This window comes from Notamacropus eugenii, chromosome 2 (genome assembly GCF_028372415.1).
Source record: "Notamacropus eugenii isolate mMacEug1 chromosome 2, mMacEug1.pri_v2, whole genome shotgun sequence".
Classification (NCBI taxonomy): domain Eukaryota; kingdom Metazoa; phylum Chordata; class Mammalia; order Diprotodontia; family Macropodidae; genus Notamacropus; species Notamacropus eugenii.
In genome coordinates this window covers 105,911,687-105,931,261 of record NC_092873.1, presented here as the reverse complement: position 1 = coordinate 105,931,261, position 19,575 = coordinate 105,911,687, and the positions used below count along the sequence as shown (strand labels likewise).

Genomic DNA, 19,575 nt, shown 5'->3' with positions numbered 1-19,575 from the left:
TAAGGGGAAGAGATTCCAGAGAAGAGTCATTAACTTGGTACTTGGGGTAGGAGTCAGGGTGATGGGAAGGATGGGAGAGGTGGAGATGAAGCTGATCACCACTGGTACAATGAAAAGAGCACTAGCTTTGGCATCAGAAGACCTGGGTTCATATCCTGCCTTCAAGAGTTACTACTTGAATGAACTTGGTCGAATCACTTAACTCAGGGTTCACCTGCAACATCAAAAGATACCTGGACCTTCTATGACTGACCGCTTGTGGGACCTTGGATCAATCACTTCCTCTCTCTCTGGGCTTCAGTTTTCAGATGTGTAAAATGAGAAGGTTGGCCTAGATGGCCTATGAAGTTCACTCCAGCTTTAAATCTACATGAGCTGATCTCTTGTTATACTCAAGATAAAAGTTCTTGGTATCCAAGGCAAGCAGTGGACAGAGCACTGGGCTTACAGTCAGGAAGGCTTATCTTCCTGAATTCAAATCTAGTTTCAGACACGTACTAGTGGCATGACCCAGAGCAAGTCACTTCACCCTATTTGCCTCAGTTTCCTCATCTGTAAAATGAGCTGGAGAAGGAAATGGCAAACCACTCTGGCATCTTTGCCAAGAAAGCTCCTGAAACGACTCAACACAAAAGGAGACAAAAGGTTCATTAATGTCCACCAGATGGCGCACATCATTGTACTAGAGAAGTATGGCACCTCTCACCTGTTTTTCCTCTGGTAGAAAAGAGTGTTAAGCAAGTTAGCCAGGCACAACCTCAGGGATCATTTTGTCCAACTTACTCATTTTACATTGAGAAATCCAAGGCCCACAAGGGGAAGTAACTGACCCAAGGTCTCACAAGTAGTCACAGAAGAGCCAGAACCAGAACCCAGGCATCCTTCCTCCCAGTCCAGTGCCTTTTCCATTGTAGGATGTCTCCTAAGCATCTGCTATGGACAGACTCCTCTACTGGACCCTGGATAAACAGAAGACATGGTACTCATCCTCAGGGAGAACTTCCTCTCTGATGAAAGAGATGAAATCCTCACAGTTCTCAGAATAGCTTAGTCATTCACTGTCACTCTTTGAACAATATTGCTGTTACAGTATACAGTGTTCTCCTAGTTCTGCTCATTTCACTCTGCATTATTTCATGCAAGGCTTCCCATGTTTTTCTAAAATCAACATGCTCATCATTTCTTATAGCACAGTAGTATTCCATCACAATCATAAACCACAACTTGTTCAGTCATTCATTCCCCAATTGATGGGCATCCCCTCAATTTCAGGCAAAGCCAGGGATAATGGTAGGAGTGATACTCAGGGTCATGCAATAAGGAATATTTTTTGTTTGCTCACTTTAATTTAAATATTTTTAATGCCAGAGACTTCGATCCTACTTGACATATCAGAATTAAACAAGTTTGAAGGTTACCCACCAAGGGGAAAATTTTCAAACCTTGCAGGCAGTGTAATAACACTTGGTCCCTGCTCTGCCCTCAGGGATTCCCAGACTCAATCCTGGGAACACAGTTCCTGCTCTTGAGTAGTTCCCAGTCTGATGAATTTCATCTTCCTAGTAGGACTGAAAGCAGAGATGATGGCTTGAATGAATAAAAGATAATGGGAAAGGACTTATTAAGTGTATGCTATATATAGAGTACTATAGGCAAGATAATCCCTGCTCTCAAGGAGATTACATTCTAACTGAGAGATAATGCACATTGGAGGGTTCAGCTGCAGGGCTGAAGGAAGGCCACAGTGCCCCAGACACTGCTGAGGTCCAGTAGTCTGCCTTTTTACTGGTAGGTTGCAACTCCCTGATCATTCACAGGGTGAGAGTAGCCATCTCTGTCCCAAAGGTGCAGGGCCAGAGGGGCTGAAGCCCATGAAGAGAATTGAGCAGAACAGGCCCTGTCCCTTGGGGCTTGGCATTTATCTAGGAGGGAGTAAAGGGATCGGTGACTTTAAAAAGAAGGTTAAGAAACGAGAAGATTCTACCTGGATGTGAATGGGTGGTGAGTGGGACGCAGGAGAAATGGCTCCCTCGGTCCGATCTGCCCCTTGCCCATCAGCAACCTGTGAGACTGGAAGGATGAAGGGAGGGTTCTTGTCCTTAGTTTTATGGTTTCCTCAGAATTATCAAGCAGAGTGTAAGAGACGTAGTCAGTTGAGACTGTTAATGGTGCAGATAAGTGTTAGATTTGGGAGTTAGAAGAGATATGGATTCAAATCCCACCTTTGACTGACAGACACTAGCTGGATGGCTATGGGCAAGTTATTAACACAGACGTTTCTAAGACTTGTTTTAACTCTTCGGTAAATAACTGTAGTTACTTATCTCATAAGGTTGTTATGAGGGCTGTGAGATTAAAAGGTTCCTTGTCAACTTTAGGGTCCTATATAAAATATCAGCTACTATTACTGCTATTACATTAAGAACTCCAGTCACTGGCCATGCTTAGGACAGATTTTCAGGAAGACAGGAATGAGGATTCCATAGGATGAGTAAACATGTATAGGTTTTCATCTGTACTGTTGGAAGTTTCAAAATAACAAGATTGCAAATACATTGGATTATCAACAAATATTAACTGACTGATTGAGAGACAAGTACAAAGAAAGAACCATAGACCACTGATACTATGAAAAGATTACTATACTTGGAGCCAGAGGATCTGGATTCATATCCAGACTCTGCTGTTTATTACCTGTGTGGCCCAGAGCAAATCAGTTAGCCGTTCTGGGCCTCAGTTTCCTCATCTATAAAATGGGCTTGAACTAAAAGACCTCTGAGATGCCTTCTAGCTTCAAATCTCTGATTCTATGTACAGAACTGGAGGGGGAGGGATTGCTTCATAGATGCTCCTTCTTGTCCTACCCACTAGGTCAAAATCGGCCTATCTTGGGGCCACAGCGCCTACTGCAGTGGTCGTGGTTGGGTCGGGCTGAACTGTTGTTTGGATCTCAGATTCTTCATGTCTCCACTTTGCAGATGTGGCTTCTTCTGCATTTCAACCAAGTGGAGGTACCTCCCTCTCCCCATCTGTCTCCTTGTTCCCATCTTTGCTTCTATCTTTTGTTTTTCAAGTTTTATTTATTTATTTTTTTGGTTACATTTTTGAGTTCCAAGATGTCTCCCTCCCTCCCGAGCCCATATTAGAAAAGGTCCCCATTTGATAGAGATATATATATATGTGGAACCATATGATACATATTTCCACAGATCAGATAACATTTTCCTTCAGAAGTCCTTTGTAGTTGATTTGAATATTCACATTATTCAGAATAGCTTAGTCATTCACTGTTACTCTTTGAACAATGTTGCTGTTACAGTATACAGTGTTCTCCTGGTTCTGCTCATTTCACTCTGCATCATTTCATGCAAGGCTTTCCATGTTTTTCTAAAATCAGCATGCTCATCATTTCTTACAGCACAGTAATATTCCATCACAATCATAAACCAAAACTTGTTCATCCATTCATTCCCCAATTGATGGGCATCCCCTCAATTTCCAGTTCTTTGCCACTACAAAAAGAGCTTTAAAGGATCTTTTCTTTTTTCCCTGATCACCTTGGGATACTAATAATACTAATAATGATATTTTTGGGTCAAAGGGTATATACACAATTTTATAATTCTTTGGGCATAATTCCAGGTTGCTCTCCAAAATCGTTGGATCAGTTCACACTCCACCAACACTCTATTACTGTCCCAGTTTGTCCACATCCCCTCGGACAATTCTCATCAATTGGGGAATGCACCTATTTTCTTGTTTTCTATACTCAATGTCCTTTTCATTTTTGTCCTCTGCCCCTGTCACTACCAATCCTCCAGGAGACCCAGACTGCTTGTCAGGATTGTAGGAGATATTCATCAATCAGGTCAGTGCTAGGTGGCCCCTAAAAGCCCAACTTCTCTCTGATTCTTATTCCTTTCTCCAGGAGGTGGACTTGGAGACTCTGTTGCAGACCTCAGACCTCTCCTCAGAACTTTTGATGCAGGCACTTAAGCCCCTCACTTCAGGTCTTGGCCCCCTGACCCTCCAGGAAGACCAGGGTCTTCCACCTGGGGGTAGGTAATAGAGGTTTTGAGACCTTCCTGCCTGCATTCAGGACAAGATTCCTCAGTACGACAGGGAATCATAGAAGGGGAGGAGAAGGAAAGGGGAGGGGATTCTAGGCCTTACCACCACCTATCCTAGGGAAAGATGTGTCCTGTATCCTGGTCTCATATGTCAGAGAAGTATGTATATGTGTATGGGCTGGGGTGGGGTGGGTGTATTTCAGGTGTGCTGCGTCTTCGGGAGGTGGAGAAGGAGCCTGTGGGGGAGTCCCTGTGGCTGCTCCCCCCCCAGACATACCTGAGTGTGGAGGAGGATGAGTGCCGAACCTTGGAGAGGAAGAGGAACATGCTGAGCTGCCTCCTTGTCCGAATCCTCAAAGCGCGTGGGGAGAAGGGCCTGCACATTGATCAGCTTGTCTGTCTGGTATGGGGGAAGGGGTCCATGGAAGGTGGTGAGGGAGGGGGTCCCTGGGGAATAGTTATTAGGAAGCAGCATCTATATACCCAACTCCATAATGAAGAGGCCACTGAGAGGAAGGGGTACCTGTAGATCTGGGGGCACTGCAGAGCTCCCATCTGAGTTTTCTTGTCCTGAGGGGGAATTCAGAGGGAGAATTGGGGTTGGGTGACAGTGACCTTTCTGTGTGTCCCAAGGTGCTAGAGGCCTGGCAGAAGGGCCAGTCTTCACCCAGGGGCCTGGACAACAGCATGGGTGGAGAGAATGGCTGTAGCGGGGCTGATGTCCTCTCCTGCATCCTCCATCTCCTGGGCCAGGGCTATGTTCGAAGACAGGAGGACCGGCCCCAGGTCCTGGCATATGCAGCCCCAGAGCCAGAGGGGCCTCCCCTTGTACCCCCCAACCTGGTCCCCTTAGGACCTGCCCCACCCTCTACCTTCCACACTCTGGAGATTCGAACCCGAACAACCCCCATCCCCTCTCCTCCTACTCGGACTTTTTCCACCTTCCGATAGTTCTGGCAGCTGGGGTGATTTCTATGGTCATAGGATCTAGGACTGCTCATAGCATATACTGTAGGGGGAGGCCTGGGAGGGGAAGATGGGAATTTACAACACAAAGCGGAAACAGTAGGAGGAATGAGGCTGTCTGGGGTGATTGTGGTGCAGCTGAAGCCCTCTTAGTATCACAGGCACAGGTGGGGAGGGGTGGTGGTTAGGAAAAAAATCTCAAGGCAATTTAGATGCCCAACAACTTGTAGGCACATTGAGAGGGACTGGAAAGATGGCTAGACCGGGAGTCAGGAGAGAGCTGGAATCTCAGCTTACTTAGAGATACTTAATAACCGTGTGACCCTGGGCAAGTCACTTCCTTATGTCCCTTGGCCTCAGTTTTCTCAGCTGTAAAATGGAGATAATATATGCACCCCTACCTCCCGGGGGTGTTGTGAGCAAAGTGCGCTCTGCCTTAAAGCCCCATCATTCTAGTGCCCAGAGCATGCTGCACCTAAGGGCTCCCCTCATCTGGGCAGTGAGCTGGACGCTCCCGGGATCTTCAGCCCCAACCAGCCAGGGGCCCGCCCCCAACTCCCTCTGGCCACTCACACAAGCCCTGCCCACCCCGGCCCCGCCCCTCTCGGCTCCCACTGGCAGGGTTCAGGCTGGCCCTGCGCGTTCTTCGGCTCCGCTCCGCCGACTGGCCTCGGCTCTGGTCCCGCCCGCACTGCAGCCCAGACCGGCGGGCCCAGGCTGGGGATGAGCCCACGCCGGGGCGGGGCCGCGGGATAGGGTTCTGAGCTACTGGGGGAAAGCAGGTGGAAACGGGGGAGAGACACGGGCCCTCTGTCCTGCACGAAGCGCCCAGCAGGAGCCGCAGGCTGCCCAGAGAGGTGACCGGGAGAGGGGTGAGAAGGGAGCAAGGGACTGATGACAGCCCCTAGGGAGAAGAGAGTGGGTATGTGTGGGCCCAGGGTGGAGGAGGAAGTCCTTGGCACAGACAGACCATAGGGGAAGGACACCCTGAGAGTGGGAGGAAAGACAGCGCCTAAGACCTGAGGCAGGGGGAAGGAAAGGGGAATGGGACCTAGAGGCAGACCAGTGGGCAAAGGGTCTGAAGAAATGCCCAGCTGTGGGTGGGCACAAGGGGCTTGGCAGGATGGTATCTTCATGCCCCACATGGCTGGTAATGGCCCTCATTTCAGGGAGCATGCTGCTGGCTGATGGCTATCTTATGGGGCAGAGCCCAGGAGATTGGTGGCTAGGCCTCGGGCTGCTGCTTTCTGCGGGCAACATCTGCCTGCTCTTGGTACTTCGCCCTGTGGTGGCTGGTGCTGGGGCCGAAGCCCATACCACCCGGCGGGGCTGCACCATGTTACTCTGGTTTCTCTACATCTTTGTGTTGGAGATGAAGGTCTACTTCATTTACCGGAGCTGCCGGGCTGAGGGTCACTGCCCTGGCCCACCCGCCCGCCAGGCCTTCACCTTGGTGCTAGCCCTCAGTGTACCTGGACTCTTTGCCCTGCTGGGGTCTCCAAAGGCTCCTGAGATCCTGTCAACCTTCCAATGGCGTGAAGAACTCCGGAGCCACCTGCTATGGGTGGTCGTGGACTTGCTGGATGTTTTAGATGTACAGGCAGGGCTGTGGGAGCCACCTCAGAGGGTACTGCCGTTCTGGGCAGAGGGTATCACATTCTTCTATTGCTATGCACTGCTGCTGTTGCTACCATGTGCAGCCCTGGGCGAGCTCAGCCTTCAACGCGCCCAGCCCTTGCCACATCGCATGGTACTCTATCCTCTCCTCAGCCTGCTCACGGTGAACCTAGCCACAAGTCTCATCCGAGCCACTCATCTCCTGCTCTTCCGTGACACGTATGTCTCCAGCATCTTTCTAGGAAAGAACCTGCTGGCCTTGGCCCTCAAGCTCTGCATGTTTCTACAGTACCGAAAACAGTGGCTGTCTGGCCCACTATCACCCCAGATTCCCACTGACCCTGGCCTTCCAGGCTCCACTCAGGCCGTGAGGCCAGCATGACCTGCCCTGCTTGCACAGGGAGATGGGATGGACATGGACTGCCCTCCTAAGCTATCACTTTCACCAGCACAACCTGCCTGAGTCCTTTCACCTTCAACTTGGACCTGTAGATTGAAACTGTGAGGCAAGACCTAGTCTACAGGTCTATGGCTTTAAACAATATTCCCTGGAGGGGCTTGAGATAGTCTTTGTGAGTATGATGTCCAAATCAAAACAGTCTGATGCAGGCTGAGGGCCTCAAGTGTCAGACTTAGCACAATAAAGCTACAACTGAGGCCCAGGAGGCCTTTGCCGTCTCTACTCTGGGGGCTGAAGGGGGGAATAAAGGAACAGCTGGAGGAAGAATTATGGGTGACCAAAGCATTCTTGGCATGCAGAGACTTCCTCTGAGCAGAAGAGACTACTGGAAACAGAATAAATAAACCCCTGCCTAGTACCCCAGGACACTTCTTATACAGGCAACCACTTACGTGGGCTCACAACCTTTTTCTGAAAGGTCTCCATCATCTCCCCCTTTATCACTTACTCATTCCCACGTGCTATATGTTACCCCTGTAAGGCTCAAATAACTGCAGGGATGCCTCTTATTCCCCTCACCCTTAAAAACTTGATAAGAAACAAGACAAAAGATGTGATCAAACATTTATAGAAGTGTTTACAGTACCCTAGCACCAAGTGCAGGAACAGAGTTCATGAACCTTCTCTTAAGCCTGGCCCAGGAAGCAGGGTATGGCCTCCAGGTACTCACAGACTTAAGCCTTTCATAACAGTTCTCCCTTCTATACCAAAGTTGCCCCCTGAGAAGGCATTTCCTTCCCTGAGGGAGGAGGGAGCCAGGTTTGATCTGAGGAATCCATATGCAGCCAAACTAAGCCAATCAGTCTCAAGTATTTTCCTGTCTTCCTTTGGCCTCAATGATAACCCAGAGACCCCAGTTAAACAAGAGCAGCACTGTGGCTGACCAAATTCTTCCACTGTTGCCATGCCCCAGGGCCTGAAGTATTCAACCAAGGATAGAGAAGCAGAACCACAAAGCACTAAGCTCACTCCAGGACTGTCTCCAGAAGCACTGCTCTAGTGAGGAAGGGGCAGGAGAGAACTACACCCTTTAGTCCTTGCCCAGGGGCAGCCGCCTTCGGTCTTTTCCAGCATTTCTGCGCCTCTTTCTGCTCAAGAAACTCTCCAACTTCTGGCTTCGCTTTAGCTTCTTATATTTCTCAGCCAGCGCCAACTGTCTCTGTTCAGCTAATATTAGGAAAAAATCAGGGAAAAAGTATGAGCTGTGATCAGATCTCTCAGGCCACTGTTCAGCTCCACTAGTGAATATCAAAAGCCCAATGGGATGTGCTGACCTAGCCCATTCCTCACTCTTTCTGGCACCAGAAGATCATGTGGGTCCTTCCTACCATCCTCTATCAGAAAGCCCTTTCTTCATTCTCTCCTCTTGGGCCCTGCTTTGGATAAAAGTAACCTATACCCCCTACTGACAGTTTGTTCCTCACACATGGGTCTTTCACCATTATCTCCACTGGGCTTTCACCAATAGACATAGCCTGCTTGATTGCACAACAGCCACACTAACGCCCAAGAGGCTATTTCCTCCACTCACATTTCTTCAAGAAGTAGGGTCGATGGCCCTGCTGGGCCTGGGCTCTCTGTTCCTGTTTCAGGGCCAGGTGCTGCTCTCGCTGCCGCTTCTGCTCCTGCTGAGCAGCCTCCTGTTGATCCTGGGAGGAAGAGTGGTGCAAGTCTATGTGTCTTCAGAAGGGAGAGGGGTCATCCAGAGGATATGTCTGAATGTCTTCTACTACTCACCATTCGATGGAGTAATTGCTTCAGCTTTTCCTGTTCTTCTCCTGGCTTGCTTTTCTTCAGATGTTTTGCCACCAGCTGTAGGGCTGAGACCAGGGTTAGGCATAACCGGACTCACCAGTATACCTCTTACCCATACATCCAGACTCATGTCTACCCTACTCCCAAAGCACAGTCCCTGTTCGCACCTCCTTCTCCTTTGCACGATATTCATTCAGAAATCTGTAAGTCTTTTCAAACACTTCAGGATTGTACTCCCCTGACAGATCATCAAAGCGAGGGTCCCGGGCCACCTGGGAAGCATATCAAAAGGAGAAGCAAAATCAGCCTTTTTCTTCCATTTTGCTCAAACAACCTGTAGAAAACTTCCATTTGTCCATTAGGTGGCTATTTTCTACACAGCACTAAGGGAAATACAAAGTTTAGAAAAAGTCTTTAAAGTCTCTTCCTGTAAGTTGCAGTCCATAGATGGGCTGGGAGGTAGGGGAATAAAACACAAACACAGATAATAAAGCACAAAATTATGTGGTAAACACTTCAGAGATTATATCTGAGGTACAAGGGTGAAAGGTGATTAAAGGAGAGGGGAAATGGTAGATTATGTGTCAGGAAAGGTTCCTTGGCTGGAAATGGACTTTGAGATAAAACTCTAAAGTCAGACCTTGTGACCTTTTTTATGTCATGGACCCTTCTGGCAGTCTAGTGAATCCTATGGACCCCTTCTTAGAACAATGTTTTTAAATGCATGAAAGACTTATGATTAGAAAGGAAACCATTATTTTGAAATGCAATTTTCAAAATATTTTAAGAACCAAGTTCATAGATTCCAAGTTAAGAACCCTGTTCTAAAGGATGGGTAAGAATTTAACAGGTGAAGAGAAAAGGAGGGTATTTTAAGCACAGAGAACACCATGAACAAAGGCATGAAGGTAAGAAAGCATAGTCTAGTTGGAGGCACAGTGATCCAGTTCAGGTGCTTTGTGCATCAAGAGGAATAATATGATGGCCAGTCTATCAAGGGCAGGCAAAGGAATCTGGACTTTTTACTCAGTGGGACAGGAGAGAACCACTAAAAATTTCTAAGATGAATGGATTCTTCCGTAAGAAAGATGTTAAGTCCAGTATGGATATAAAGCATGAATCAGAAAAACAGGAAGTGGAAGCAAGAAAGATCTATCAGGAAACTCTTAACAGGCCAGGCAGGTGGCAGTAAGGATCTGCAGCAATGGGTATTACCAGACAGAAGGGAATGGATGTGAGAAACGCAACACAAGGAAAATCCACAGAACTTGGTAAGTGAAAAGAAGTGGAGATGGTTTCTGAACTGAAGCGGTAGAAACTCGGAGTTGTACTAATGAATGAGAAACAGAATCAGCCCTCTGCTCTTTCTGACAGCCAAAGAGCCTGCGGGAAACTTATCACGGGGGAGCCCGATTCTCCCCAGATGGGGCCAGGGGACCCCACCTTCTTTCTGACAGGGACAACTTGTCGCAAAAACGGCACTCGAGTCTTCGACGACATTTCCACAGGCCTGAGGGCGGCACAAAGGAAGGAGGAAGAATTAGGTGAACACCAGCCCTCAACACCTTCCCCACCAACCCTGCCGTCCTGGGAGGTCAAGGCTCCCCGGGGAGGCAGGCGGAGAGCAGCTCCCTGCCCCGCCCCCCGCTCTGCCTGCCCCCCCCACCTCTGCTTGTCGGCGGGCCCCCGATCACGAGTGGGAGCTGCCCTCCGCGGCTGATCCTCAGGTCGAGTCCCCGTCACCAGCTGTCGGTACGCTTTGGTCCCCACCCGGCTCTGAAGCTCCAACAGCTCCTCAAAGGACATGGAGGCCAGATCTGAAAGCAGCAGCACACGGGGGGGCGGGTCGCCCGGGGCTGCGACCTGGGCCCGCCGGGGCTCCGCTTCCCCTTCGTTCACACCCCAGCCCCCAGCCCAAGAGTCCAGGCTCCTCGTTCTGCGTCTCCGGACTCACCGGCCTCGGCCTGGCCGCCATCGAGTTCCCGAGGTCGAGGCTGGCCAGCGTGGGAGACTCGAACCTCTGAACCGCGCAACTTCCTCGCCTTCGGCATCTCCAGACAGCGTCCGCACCACTTCCGCGGCGGCCGGCGGAGCACCGCCCCTTCCGGCGGAGCACCGCCCCTTCCGGCGGCGCCCCCAGACTACGACCAGAACGAAGCGTCGGCCGGAAGTTGACAAGGCTCGGCCGTCCCCCGGGGCGGGGCGCGCCGCGGCGGGCGGGCGGAGTCTAAGCTGGAGTTAGAGGTCCTGCCGCTGGCTCGGTACCGGGGCGTTGACGACCCTTTGACCCAAATAGGTCAACGAGAGTAAAGAGGAGCGGAGGTTCCTGGCCTGCCGTGGCTGCCGTACCCGGGTAGGTGAGAGGGTGGGTCACGTGTTTGGCCACGTGGGCCTGTCCCCCGGCTCAGCTTTGTGCAGGCCTCAGCCCTTCAGCCCCGTTTCCTTCACTGCACCCCACACTTGGGGCCCTTGTCTTCCTTCACCTTTCCGGCTCCTACTTCCGAGCTGCCAGACACAGCTGGAGGAAATTACCCACAGTCAGCGTGACTGGGTCCCCTACAGATTTCTGTTATTACATGGCAACCGAACCTGTGCTCTTCGTGGGATTCCGTCTTACTTCCCTTGGACCCCAGGCCGAACCTCGCATCCCTGGCCCCGCCCCGTTTCCTGTTAGCAAAAGGCCTCACCTCCAGCTTCACTGGAAAAACTGAGGCCACCTGTGGAGAGCTCCCAGTTCCTTTCAGATCCTCGCCATTCCCCCATTCTCCCCACTGCCAGCCCTTCAACTTGATCCAGTCCCCTTGGTGAGCATCAGCTCCCAATCCCTAATTTTCCTTTTTTTTTAAATGAATTGACTTTATTCTGTCATGGCTTATCTTTGATGAACATTTGCTTACTCATAGTCACCAATATTTCCTCTTTTAAGTGCTCAGATATCATCCTTTTAATTCTTCATTCTGGATTATTGCTAATGTGTGTTGTAAAAAATCCATTATATTTCATTTTTCTGAAATTTGGAACGCTATTGGTCCAGTGTCATCTATAACATACCCTATAATTTTTCTTTTTTTAAAAATGGTTTGTTTTCAGTTTTCAACAATCACTTCCAATAGTCCAATCCCTAATTTTCAATCTCTTCTTAATCACTGACTTTTTCCCTATGGCACAGTGAACTGAGAGCACCGGGCCTGCATCAGGAAGACTTGAATTCAAATCCATCCTCAGTCACTGAGTAACCTTGACACATCACTTAACCTCTGCCTACAATTTCTTCCACTGTATGTAAGATGGGTATAGTAATGGCACCTACCTCCCAGGGTTGTTGTGAGGATCAAATGAGATACTTGTAAAACATAGGGTCTAGCACATAGTAGGCACTTAATACTTGTTCTCTTCTCTTCCTTAACTTTAAAAAACCTTCACTTGACTCTACTTTCAAACTACCATCTTATCCTTTTTTGGCAACCACACCCTTAGAAAATACTATTTATTCTCCTCTCCACTCCTCCACCCCTTGCAGTCTTCTCTTCTGTTCCTACCACTCAACTGAAACGGTTCTCTCCAAAGGATTTTATGTCAAAATCCAGTGGCCTTTTCTTAGTCCTTACCCATTATCTCCCCAGAGGCTTTGACACTCCAAGGCCATCTCCTCTTCCTCCTGGCTACTTTCTTCCTAGGCTTTCATGGCACTAGGCTGCTCTCTTATGATTCTTTTCTATCAACTCAATCTTCTTCAGTCTTCTTTGCAGGATCATCATCCATGACTTGCCCCCTCACTCTTCTTTTTCAGCGATTTCATCAGCCATCATGGGTTCAATGTGTATCTCTCTGCAGATGATTCCTCCAAACTACATATTCCTTCATTTTTCTCTCCTCAGCTCCAGTTCCACACCTGCAAATACCTGCAGGACAACTCATTCCTACCCGAATGACCCACAGACCCCCTCAAACATTGAAAACCAAATTTGTCATCTTTCTCCCTAAAAACACCCCACCCAATTTCCTTCTCAGGGGCACCACCATCCTTCTGATGAGCTAAGTCCAGAGCCTCAGAACCATCCCTGAGTCCTCACTTTCTCCCTGCCCCTACATATCCAGTCAGTTACCTAGTCTTACTCAGTTTACCTCCATACCTCTTCCATCCCTTTTCCTTCACTCCCAGGTCCACCAGCCTAATTCAGACCCTCATTTCTCTCCTAGGTTAATATACAGCAGCCTAATTGGTCTCCCTGCATCTCCAAGCCAGCTTTCCCTAGAGCTACTAAAATGACATTCCTGAAGACCATATCATCCCCTTAACTCAGCAAGCTTTATGTGGCTCCCTATTGCCTTTAGAATACAAATTTCTTTTTAGGCATTTAAAGCCCTTGGCAATGTAACCGCAGTTTGCTTTCCCAGGCTGATTACGTTAACTCTCTCGCATATTCTACATTCCATCAAAACTGGCCTATTTGCCATTTCCCAAACATGATTTATTCCATCTCCCTGTCTTTGCACACAGTCTGTCCTTTATACCTAGAATGCTATACCATTTCCCCTTCCCCATCCCCCAAACCCCTAGTTCCCTTCAAAGATCCATTCAAGTGCCACTTCTTCCCAGGGGTCTTAACCAGTATTCCCAGTTGCTGGAGCCCTGTCCCCTGGAAATTACTTTTTATTTTGCATAGATCTTGCACTTATTTATTAGTGAATGTCGTATCCCCCCAGTAGAAGGTAAGCTCCCTGAAGGCAGAGACTGTCTCACTTTTTTATTTATATCCACATCTAATTAAGACTGGCTTTGGTGACAGATTGGCTCTAGTCTGATGAGCTGATGGTCCAGTTCTGGTCTCAGTTCCCCTCCCTTCCGAAAGGCAGTAGCTTCTCCCCAGCGTGTTACTCTCCCTTTTTTGGGGGGACATCAAACCCATCACCTCTATTTCATCCCTCCACCCTCCAGAAGGACTGTCCATGTGCCCCACAAACAGACAACACTGCTTTGGGTTTGTACACATTTTTATAAAATCCGCGCTGGCTGGTTTTCAGGGAACAGTAACAACCTGGAGGGGGTAAGTGGGTCAGGAATAAGGGGAGGAAGGGATCACTTGATGGACACCCCTGTCCCCAAAAAGGGTGAAGAGAGGACTTCACTTCAATAGCTCTACACCTCTTAGCTCCCAGACACCACTCATGGCTCAGACAGGGTTGAGGGGGTGGGGCTTAGGGTTTCTCCTGAAGGTGGAGGAGGCAGTGAAGCTATGCTTAGATACTGATGCTTCCTCACCTTCCCTCCCTCAAAGCCCATAAAATATGTGGATGCCTCAAATAGAGGGCAGATATACTAGGGAACACTCAGAGGGAAAGAGGAGATGGATAGGGAAAGCACCAAAGGGAGAGGGGCTGAGCCCCAGGGGGAAGGGATAAGGGAGGGCCCCAGAACTCCCCCAGCTGCCCCTCCAAAAGTCCATAGCACAGAAATCCCTAGTCCAGCACCTCCAGCTGCAGGGGAACAAAGTCCAGGGGCCCATGGTGGCAGGCTCGCAAATGATGGGAAGGGGTGGTGAGGACAGCAGCAGGATCAGTAGGGAAGGCAATGAAAGCTTCCTCCTACCCGTGGGATGATGCAATGGGGCGGCTGATGTTGCTGTTGGTGGTCATGGCAGTCAACTCCCACCTGCAAAAGTCGAAATGGCAAGAAAGAAGGCAAGAAAGTGGAGAAAGGTAAACGGAACAAGAAACAGATTCTCTTACACCAAACCCAGTCCCTCAAAGTTCCTAAAGATTAACAACTTATACCTTCCCTCCTCCACAGAGACCTTCTAGGCTTAACAGCAATTGAACTCCACCTATTACTAAACCCTACACAACCCACTTTCCCCACCTCCACATCTGTACTGGTGTCATGCTTATGTTTATACATTCAAATGTCTGGGCACCTGAGGAAAAGTGCACTCATGAATCTGATGTAAGCGATCAAGAAGAAAGCAAAGAACAATTTATCTAGCTTATGATTACCCTGGAGTTGTAAAGTTCACTTATTTCCTTGGTGCCTCTAAAGGCCCAATTTGTGTTCTGCCAGCATGCTAATATCCACCTGACTCATTTTCCCCTTAAGACTATCAGTAAATGGGCTAAGTAGAGATGTGCTTGTATCTACACTCACCAACTCCACAGTATCTAAGACACCACTGCATGGGTGGGTCAGGGTTTGATAAAAGGCATTACAGAAGGAGCAGGTATTTCTGTCCTCTCTTCCTCTCTATAGTACCTGATGTCATGGGGCAGACAGGTCTGGTCCAGGTTATACTGAATCACAGCCAGTTTGCACAGGGTCTTCAGGCTGGGACCTGTGGTAGAAAGAAGAGCAGGGGCTTAGGAAGGAGAGCAGCCCTGATTTTCTTGCCTGAGGAATGAGCCCCTTTTGGTAAAACTGTTGGGAGGGGAAATACTTACTAAAGTCTAGAATGTGTAGGTCGGAGTGGTCCATGAGGTCAAACTCATCTCCTAGGCCTTCCTCAGGAGAAGGACTACAGGAATCGAGGAAAATCATAAGGGGATGAACATCCCACCAAAACCCCTCTAAGCAAGTGTTTTGGCCTCGTGTCCCTCCCAGACAGGATCCCAAGAGCCCCTCCCCCACACTCCCTCCTCCTGACCTAGTGCCCCCAAAGAGGACAATCTTGTCTCCCACGATGCAACAGCACTGGCGCCGGCGGGGGCATGGCCCCTTTCCCTTAGGCTCAATCTTCTTCCAAGAGAAGGACACTGAGGAGAAGTTGTGGCAAACACCAAATTCAATCCCCTGCCTATTCCAGATACTCCCTCAAGGACTGCCAACTACCTCAGAAACACTCTTTTCACCCTGCTTGACCCTGAACATCCCTATAGTCTGATACTATGAATCCACTCACTCCAACATTCTAGACCTCCTTTACCTGGGTTGAACTTCCAAAGATCATGAAAATGCCGATTCAGCCTCGCATTGTAGCCACCAAATATGTACAGCTCCCCATTGTACCCAACTGAAAATGGAATAGAATGTTAAGGAGAGAATGGTTTAGGAAAGGAATTTGGGGTGGGGGGGAGATACTCACAGGCAGAGTGGCTTCTTCGGCCCTCAGGCAACAGTGGGGTAGGTGGACATTCCAACCAGGCCTCAGCTCTCGTGTCAAAGATACGTATTCGGTTACAGTAGATCTCATTATTGGAGTGAAAGGGTCCAAATCGGTCAGCTCGACCGCCAAAAACATACATGCGGCTGCCTAACATTGTAGCCGAGTGAAAGTCCCGCCATCGTGCAGGAGTGCCCTGGAAAGAGGGACAGAGGGAAGGAAGAACTAGTAGAACTGAAATGGATATTTAAGAAATAAAGTGACCATCCCTCCCACCCCAACTTACAAGATAAACAATTCTGCTCTCTCTCAGTCTCTCCCAAATCAAAGGTTTTATTCCCTTATCCTCCTATCCATTATGGTTCTCAAGTCCTCCACTGGGAGGAAAATGGGAACCAAGCATAGGTGATAAAGGGATTTGGTAAAGTTTGGGATAACGTAAGGGCTTTAAGGAATACAGTTGGTCCCTTTTACTGTATGATTCATTCAGCGAGAAATGAAAAAGAAAGATCTACACAGAGAAGAAAGATACAGACCTTCGCAGAGATGAGGGTCCATGTCATGCTGCTGGTATCCAGCTTGTGGATATCATTGGAAAAGCAGTCAGCCTAAACCAAGGAAAGGAAATTTAGGGAGAGAGGGAGAGCACAGAGGAAGGATGGAAATGAGAGAGAAGAAAGTTATTCCCTATTACCATTAAAGTCTAGCAATCAAGCAAAAGCCTCCTGTTAATTCCATTTCCTTCTCCACATATTCTTCAACCTCCTCCATTTTCCCTGGTGGACTTACCAGCTGCTCGTAGCCCCCGAAGACATACATGTTCTTGCCCAGGACGCAGGCTGAATGTCCATCTCGGGCCCCAGGCACTGTTCCAGATACCTTGGGTGTGAACCACTTGTGAGTATCTAAAGAAGAGCAGTGAATGTCAGGGTCTAAGTGGTCAATATTTTTCACTACTGCCTTGCCCCCTGAGGGCTGATTCCTGAACCTGCCCCCAGTATTCTACCCTGGTCTCCCCGTCCCCCAAGAAGTCAATACTCACTGATATCAAAGCCATAGAGCACATTGCAGGCTCCTTCTGTATCATTGCGTCCACCCCACAGATAGACAGTGTCGTCAATGAGGACGGCTGAATGTCCATAACGCATGTAGGGCACTTCCCCAGCCTGTCCACCGGACCGCATTGGGGGCAGCTTCGTCCAACGCAGAGACACTGCAGGCATAGCCCCATTCAGACTGCGGACCCTCCTGATCTCCCCCAAGTTTCCCATCTACCTATGTCATGGATCTAGTATTCTTCCCCCTCCTCCTAGACTGATGTCTCAATCTTTTCCATCTTCCTGTTTTCTACCCTTCCCCCAGCACCCAGTGTAATCCTAACTCACCTGCGTTGAAGACATGCACGTCAATCTGGCGTAATGTCTCATAGTCTTCTCCAGAGCAGTATCCTCCAAATGAATACACCCGGTGCCCCACAGCCACTGCTGCGTGATTCACCCTGCGGGGCCCGCCCTCCAGGTGCACTGTCCACCGTAACATTCCCCTCCGATGTGGCTATCGACACATGCCCGCACAGCACGGCCAGCCTGCCCCGGTGTCTCTACTACCTGTGCAAACACGGGTAAAAGCCCTTTAGACAAAACCTCTGTCCTCAGTGCTATGCTCTGCTCAGAGTGACACTGCTTTGACTACCTCTGGCTTGCAACTATCATTCTAGCTCCCCTCCCACACCATCCTTCTTTGGAAAGATCAGTCATACTTAAGGTGACTACCCCCACCTCAGTCATAGTCCAGGTGACTATCCCCACCTCAGGGGAGCTACAGAGGTCAGAGTTGAGCCTAACCCCATTCCCCAACAGCCTGGAACAACCCTGACCTAATTCTTTATTGGCATGGAATGCAGTGACCAAAGGCTCAGGACATCTGGGGATCCAGGGATCCCATACACTGTCCTCAGATGGGGAAAAGCTCCTAGACTGACTCAGTGCCCTCCTCAGCTAGGAACTGCAGACAAGATAAAAAACATATCCTATTGCCTCTGCTGCTGAGCTTCTTAATGCCAAAAGTTCTTAGGAATCCTGGACACTCTCTAAGGTAGGGAGAGGGATACTAAAATACCCAGGGCTATTAATAACATAGCCAGCCTAGACAGCCCATTACAGTCTGGCATGGGTACTTCCAGGAAAAAAAGCTTCAGGCCCTTGGAATGAGTAGGGCATCTCCTTCTCCAGGGTCCTTGTCCTGGTTGCACCTCAGAGAGGACACAATGTGCCCAGACTCAGGAAACTTCGGTATAACCAGGGGCAGGTTGGCAGAGATAGCCCGCTCCTACCAAGTTCTGTAATTGGAGCTACCTGGGACTCCCCATGGGCACAAGGAGTTCCCCTGACAGATGTACCTGGAACCTGGCCAGGACCAGGAACTCAAGCTTGTCAGGGTTGGGGTAGGGACAGGCTTTTGCCAAGCCATGTTGTCTGAGGGGCAGAAAATAACTGCTGTCACTCTTCCCCCAACTGGGCCCTTACAAAGGAGTGTGGTAAATAGGAAAAGCAAAGATAGCCTTTGGGTGGTTAAGAATTAGACGTGGGCATGTACATTGAAGTCCTTCAGACATCCTACCAAACAAAGGAAGTAGGTAATTCAACGTGATTCAATAAGCAAGCCTCTTTTAAGCACCAACTAGGAGACAGTAATGATAACACTTTATATTTGTATGAGGAAGAATATAATAAGCCTTTGAGTCTGGAGGACCTGGATTTAAGTCCTGCCTCTGATACATATTAAGTCTTCAAACTGTACTACAAGAGGAATCATAGCACAGAAAGAACACTGGCTCTTAAAAAAATGAAATTCCATTTTATATTTGGTTACATCCCACCTTTGCTAAATACTAAGGGAGAGACGACAACACCTCCAAGGTCCCTGCCCCCTCTAAATCTAGGATCACATTATATAATCTAGGGGAATTCTGGGCAAATCACTTAACCCTTCAATGTCCTAACAAATTTCAGATGATATAAACTGCAGACAAAGGTATATGCATCAGTGAAAGGATCTGTCATTCTGGCAATTCCATCTGTTAGCTATGTTGTAGAGAAAATTCTTGTTCAAGTACACATTGAACGAGATGACTTCAAGGGTCCTCGGCTTAGCACTGATAAAAAATCAGAGATCTGGACCAAAAAAATAAATAAATAAACCTCCCCACCCACCACCTCCGGAAACACTTAAAGCGCTAGGAACTGCCCAGAATCCAGTGACAGAAAGGAAGGTCACCCACCAGGTGGCACTGCAATCTCCAAAGAGAACGAGCTGGGTTCAAGCACATCATCCCTTCCTTGCCCAAGGAGACCTACTAGAAGGGACAAGCTTGCTCCAGGGCGTGGGCACACATAATTCTGCGGGAGAAGCAACACTCCCCCAGCTTGCCGCAGGTCTCTTCCAGGTCTCAGCACACTACAACCCAAAATAGCATCGACATTCCTCCCCCAAATGTATGTACTCCCTATCTCCGCCATAGGAAGAAGCCGCCGGACCCATTCAGAAACCATTCGTATCATCTGTATTTATCATCATGACTCCCCTTCACGACCCCAAGGAAAAGAAAAGACTAAAA

The 19,575-nt window shown here is 48.8% G+C and overlaps 3 protein-coding genes across 12 annotated transcripts in view; 2 read left to right on the top strand and 1 right to left on the bottom strand.

Annotated features, from left to right (window-relative positions):
* Nucleotides 1-5,154, top strand: part of CUL7 (cullin 7) — a 30,830-nt gene extending 25,676 nt beyond the window's left edge. For 3 of the 4 annotated variants that reach the window (XM_072642191.1, XM_072642193.1, XM_072642192.1), the window contains 4 exons: nucleotides 2,872-3,011; nucleotides 3,929-4,058; nucleotides 4,274-4,473; nucleotides 4,704-5,154. In XM_072642191.1, the coding sequence (XP_072498292.1) occupies nucleotides 2,872-3,011; nucleotides 3,929-4,058; nucleotides 4,274-4,473; nucleotides 4,704-5,021 (788 nt within the window). In that variant the 3' untranslated portion in view covers nucleotides 5,022-5,154. Of the gene's footprint in view, nucleotides 1-2,871; nucleotides 3,012-3,821; nucleotides 3,906-3,928; nucleotides 4,059-4,273; nucleotides 4,474-4,703 lie in introns of those variants that run through there. The other variant, XM_072642194.1, reaches the window with a different exon arrangement.
* A 649-nt stretch (nucleotides 5,155-5,803) lies between these two features.
* On the top strand, nucleotides 5,804-7,318 carry LOC140526197 (transmembrane protein 121-like). Its single transcript, XM_072642210.1, has 2 exons — nucleotides 5,804-5,958; nucleotides 6,206-7,318. Exons 1-2 carry the CDS (start codon nucleotides 5,931-5,933, stop codon nucleotides 7,033-7,035), a joined length of 858 nt encoding a protein of 285 aa, XP_072498311.1. The 5' UTR covers nucleotides 5,804-5,930; the 3' UTR covers nucleotides 7,036-7,318.
* A 347-nt stretch (nucleotides 7,319-7,665) lies between these two features.
* The window catches only part of KLHDC3 (kelch domain containing 3), a 12,605-nt gene continuing 695 nt past the window's right edge, over nucleotides 7,666-19,575 (bottom strand). For 3 of the 7 annotated variants that reach the window (XM_072642205.1, XM_072642206.1, XM_072642208.1), the window contains exons 2-11: nucleotides 17,345-17,566; nucleotides 17,002-17,172; nucleotides 16,749-16,864; nucleotides 16,496-16,567; nucleotides 15,942-16,155; nucleotides 15,783-15,869; nucleotides 15,504-15,612; nucleotides 15,301-15,374; nucleotides 15,116-15,194; nucleotides 13,846-14,521 (exon numbers count right to left, since the gene is read on the bottom strand). In XM_072642205.1, coding sequence (XP_072498306.1) covers nucleotides 14,455-14,521; nucleotides 15,116-15,194; nucleotides 15,301-15,374; nucleotides 15,504-15,612; nucleotides 15,783-15,869; nucleotides 15,942-16,155; nucleotides 16,496-16,567; nucleotides 16,749-16,864; nucleotides 17,002-17,172; nucleotides 17,345-17,498 — 1,143 coding nt within the window. In that variant the 5' untranslated portion in view covers nucleotides 17,499-17,566 and the 3' untranslated portion in view covers nucleotides 13,846-14,454. Of the gene's footprint in view, nucleotides 8,281-8,644; nucleotides 8,763-8,850; nucleotides 8,926-9,035; nucleotides 9,141-10,311; nucleotides 10,379-10,534; nucleotides 10,686-13,845; nucleotides 14,522-15,115; nucleotides 15,195-15,300; nucleotides 15,375-15,503; nucleotides 15,613-15,782; nucleotides 15,870-15,941; nucleotides 16,156-16,495; nucleotides 16,568-16,748; nucleotides 16,865-17,001; nucleotides 17,173-17,344; nucleotides 17,567-19,239; nucleotides 19,358-19,575 lie in introns of those variants that run through there. The other 4 variants (XR_011974270.1, XR_011974271.1, XM_072642209.1 and 1 more) reach the window with 3 other exon arrangements.

What these genes read in the sequence shown, in the direction of transcription:
- LOC140526197 (XM_072642210.1), top strand. Translation starts at nt 5,931, where the DNA reads ATGACAGCCCCTAGGGAGAAGAGAGTGG. An exon ending in CCCTAGGGAGAAGAGAGTGG is followed by an intron (nt 5,959 to 6,205) that starts GTATGTGTGGGC and finishes CCCTCATTTCAG; the next exon opens with GGAGCATGCTGCTGGCTGAT.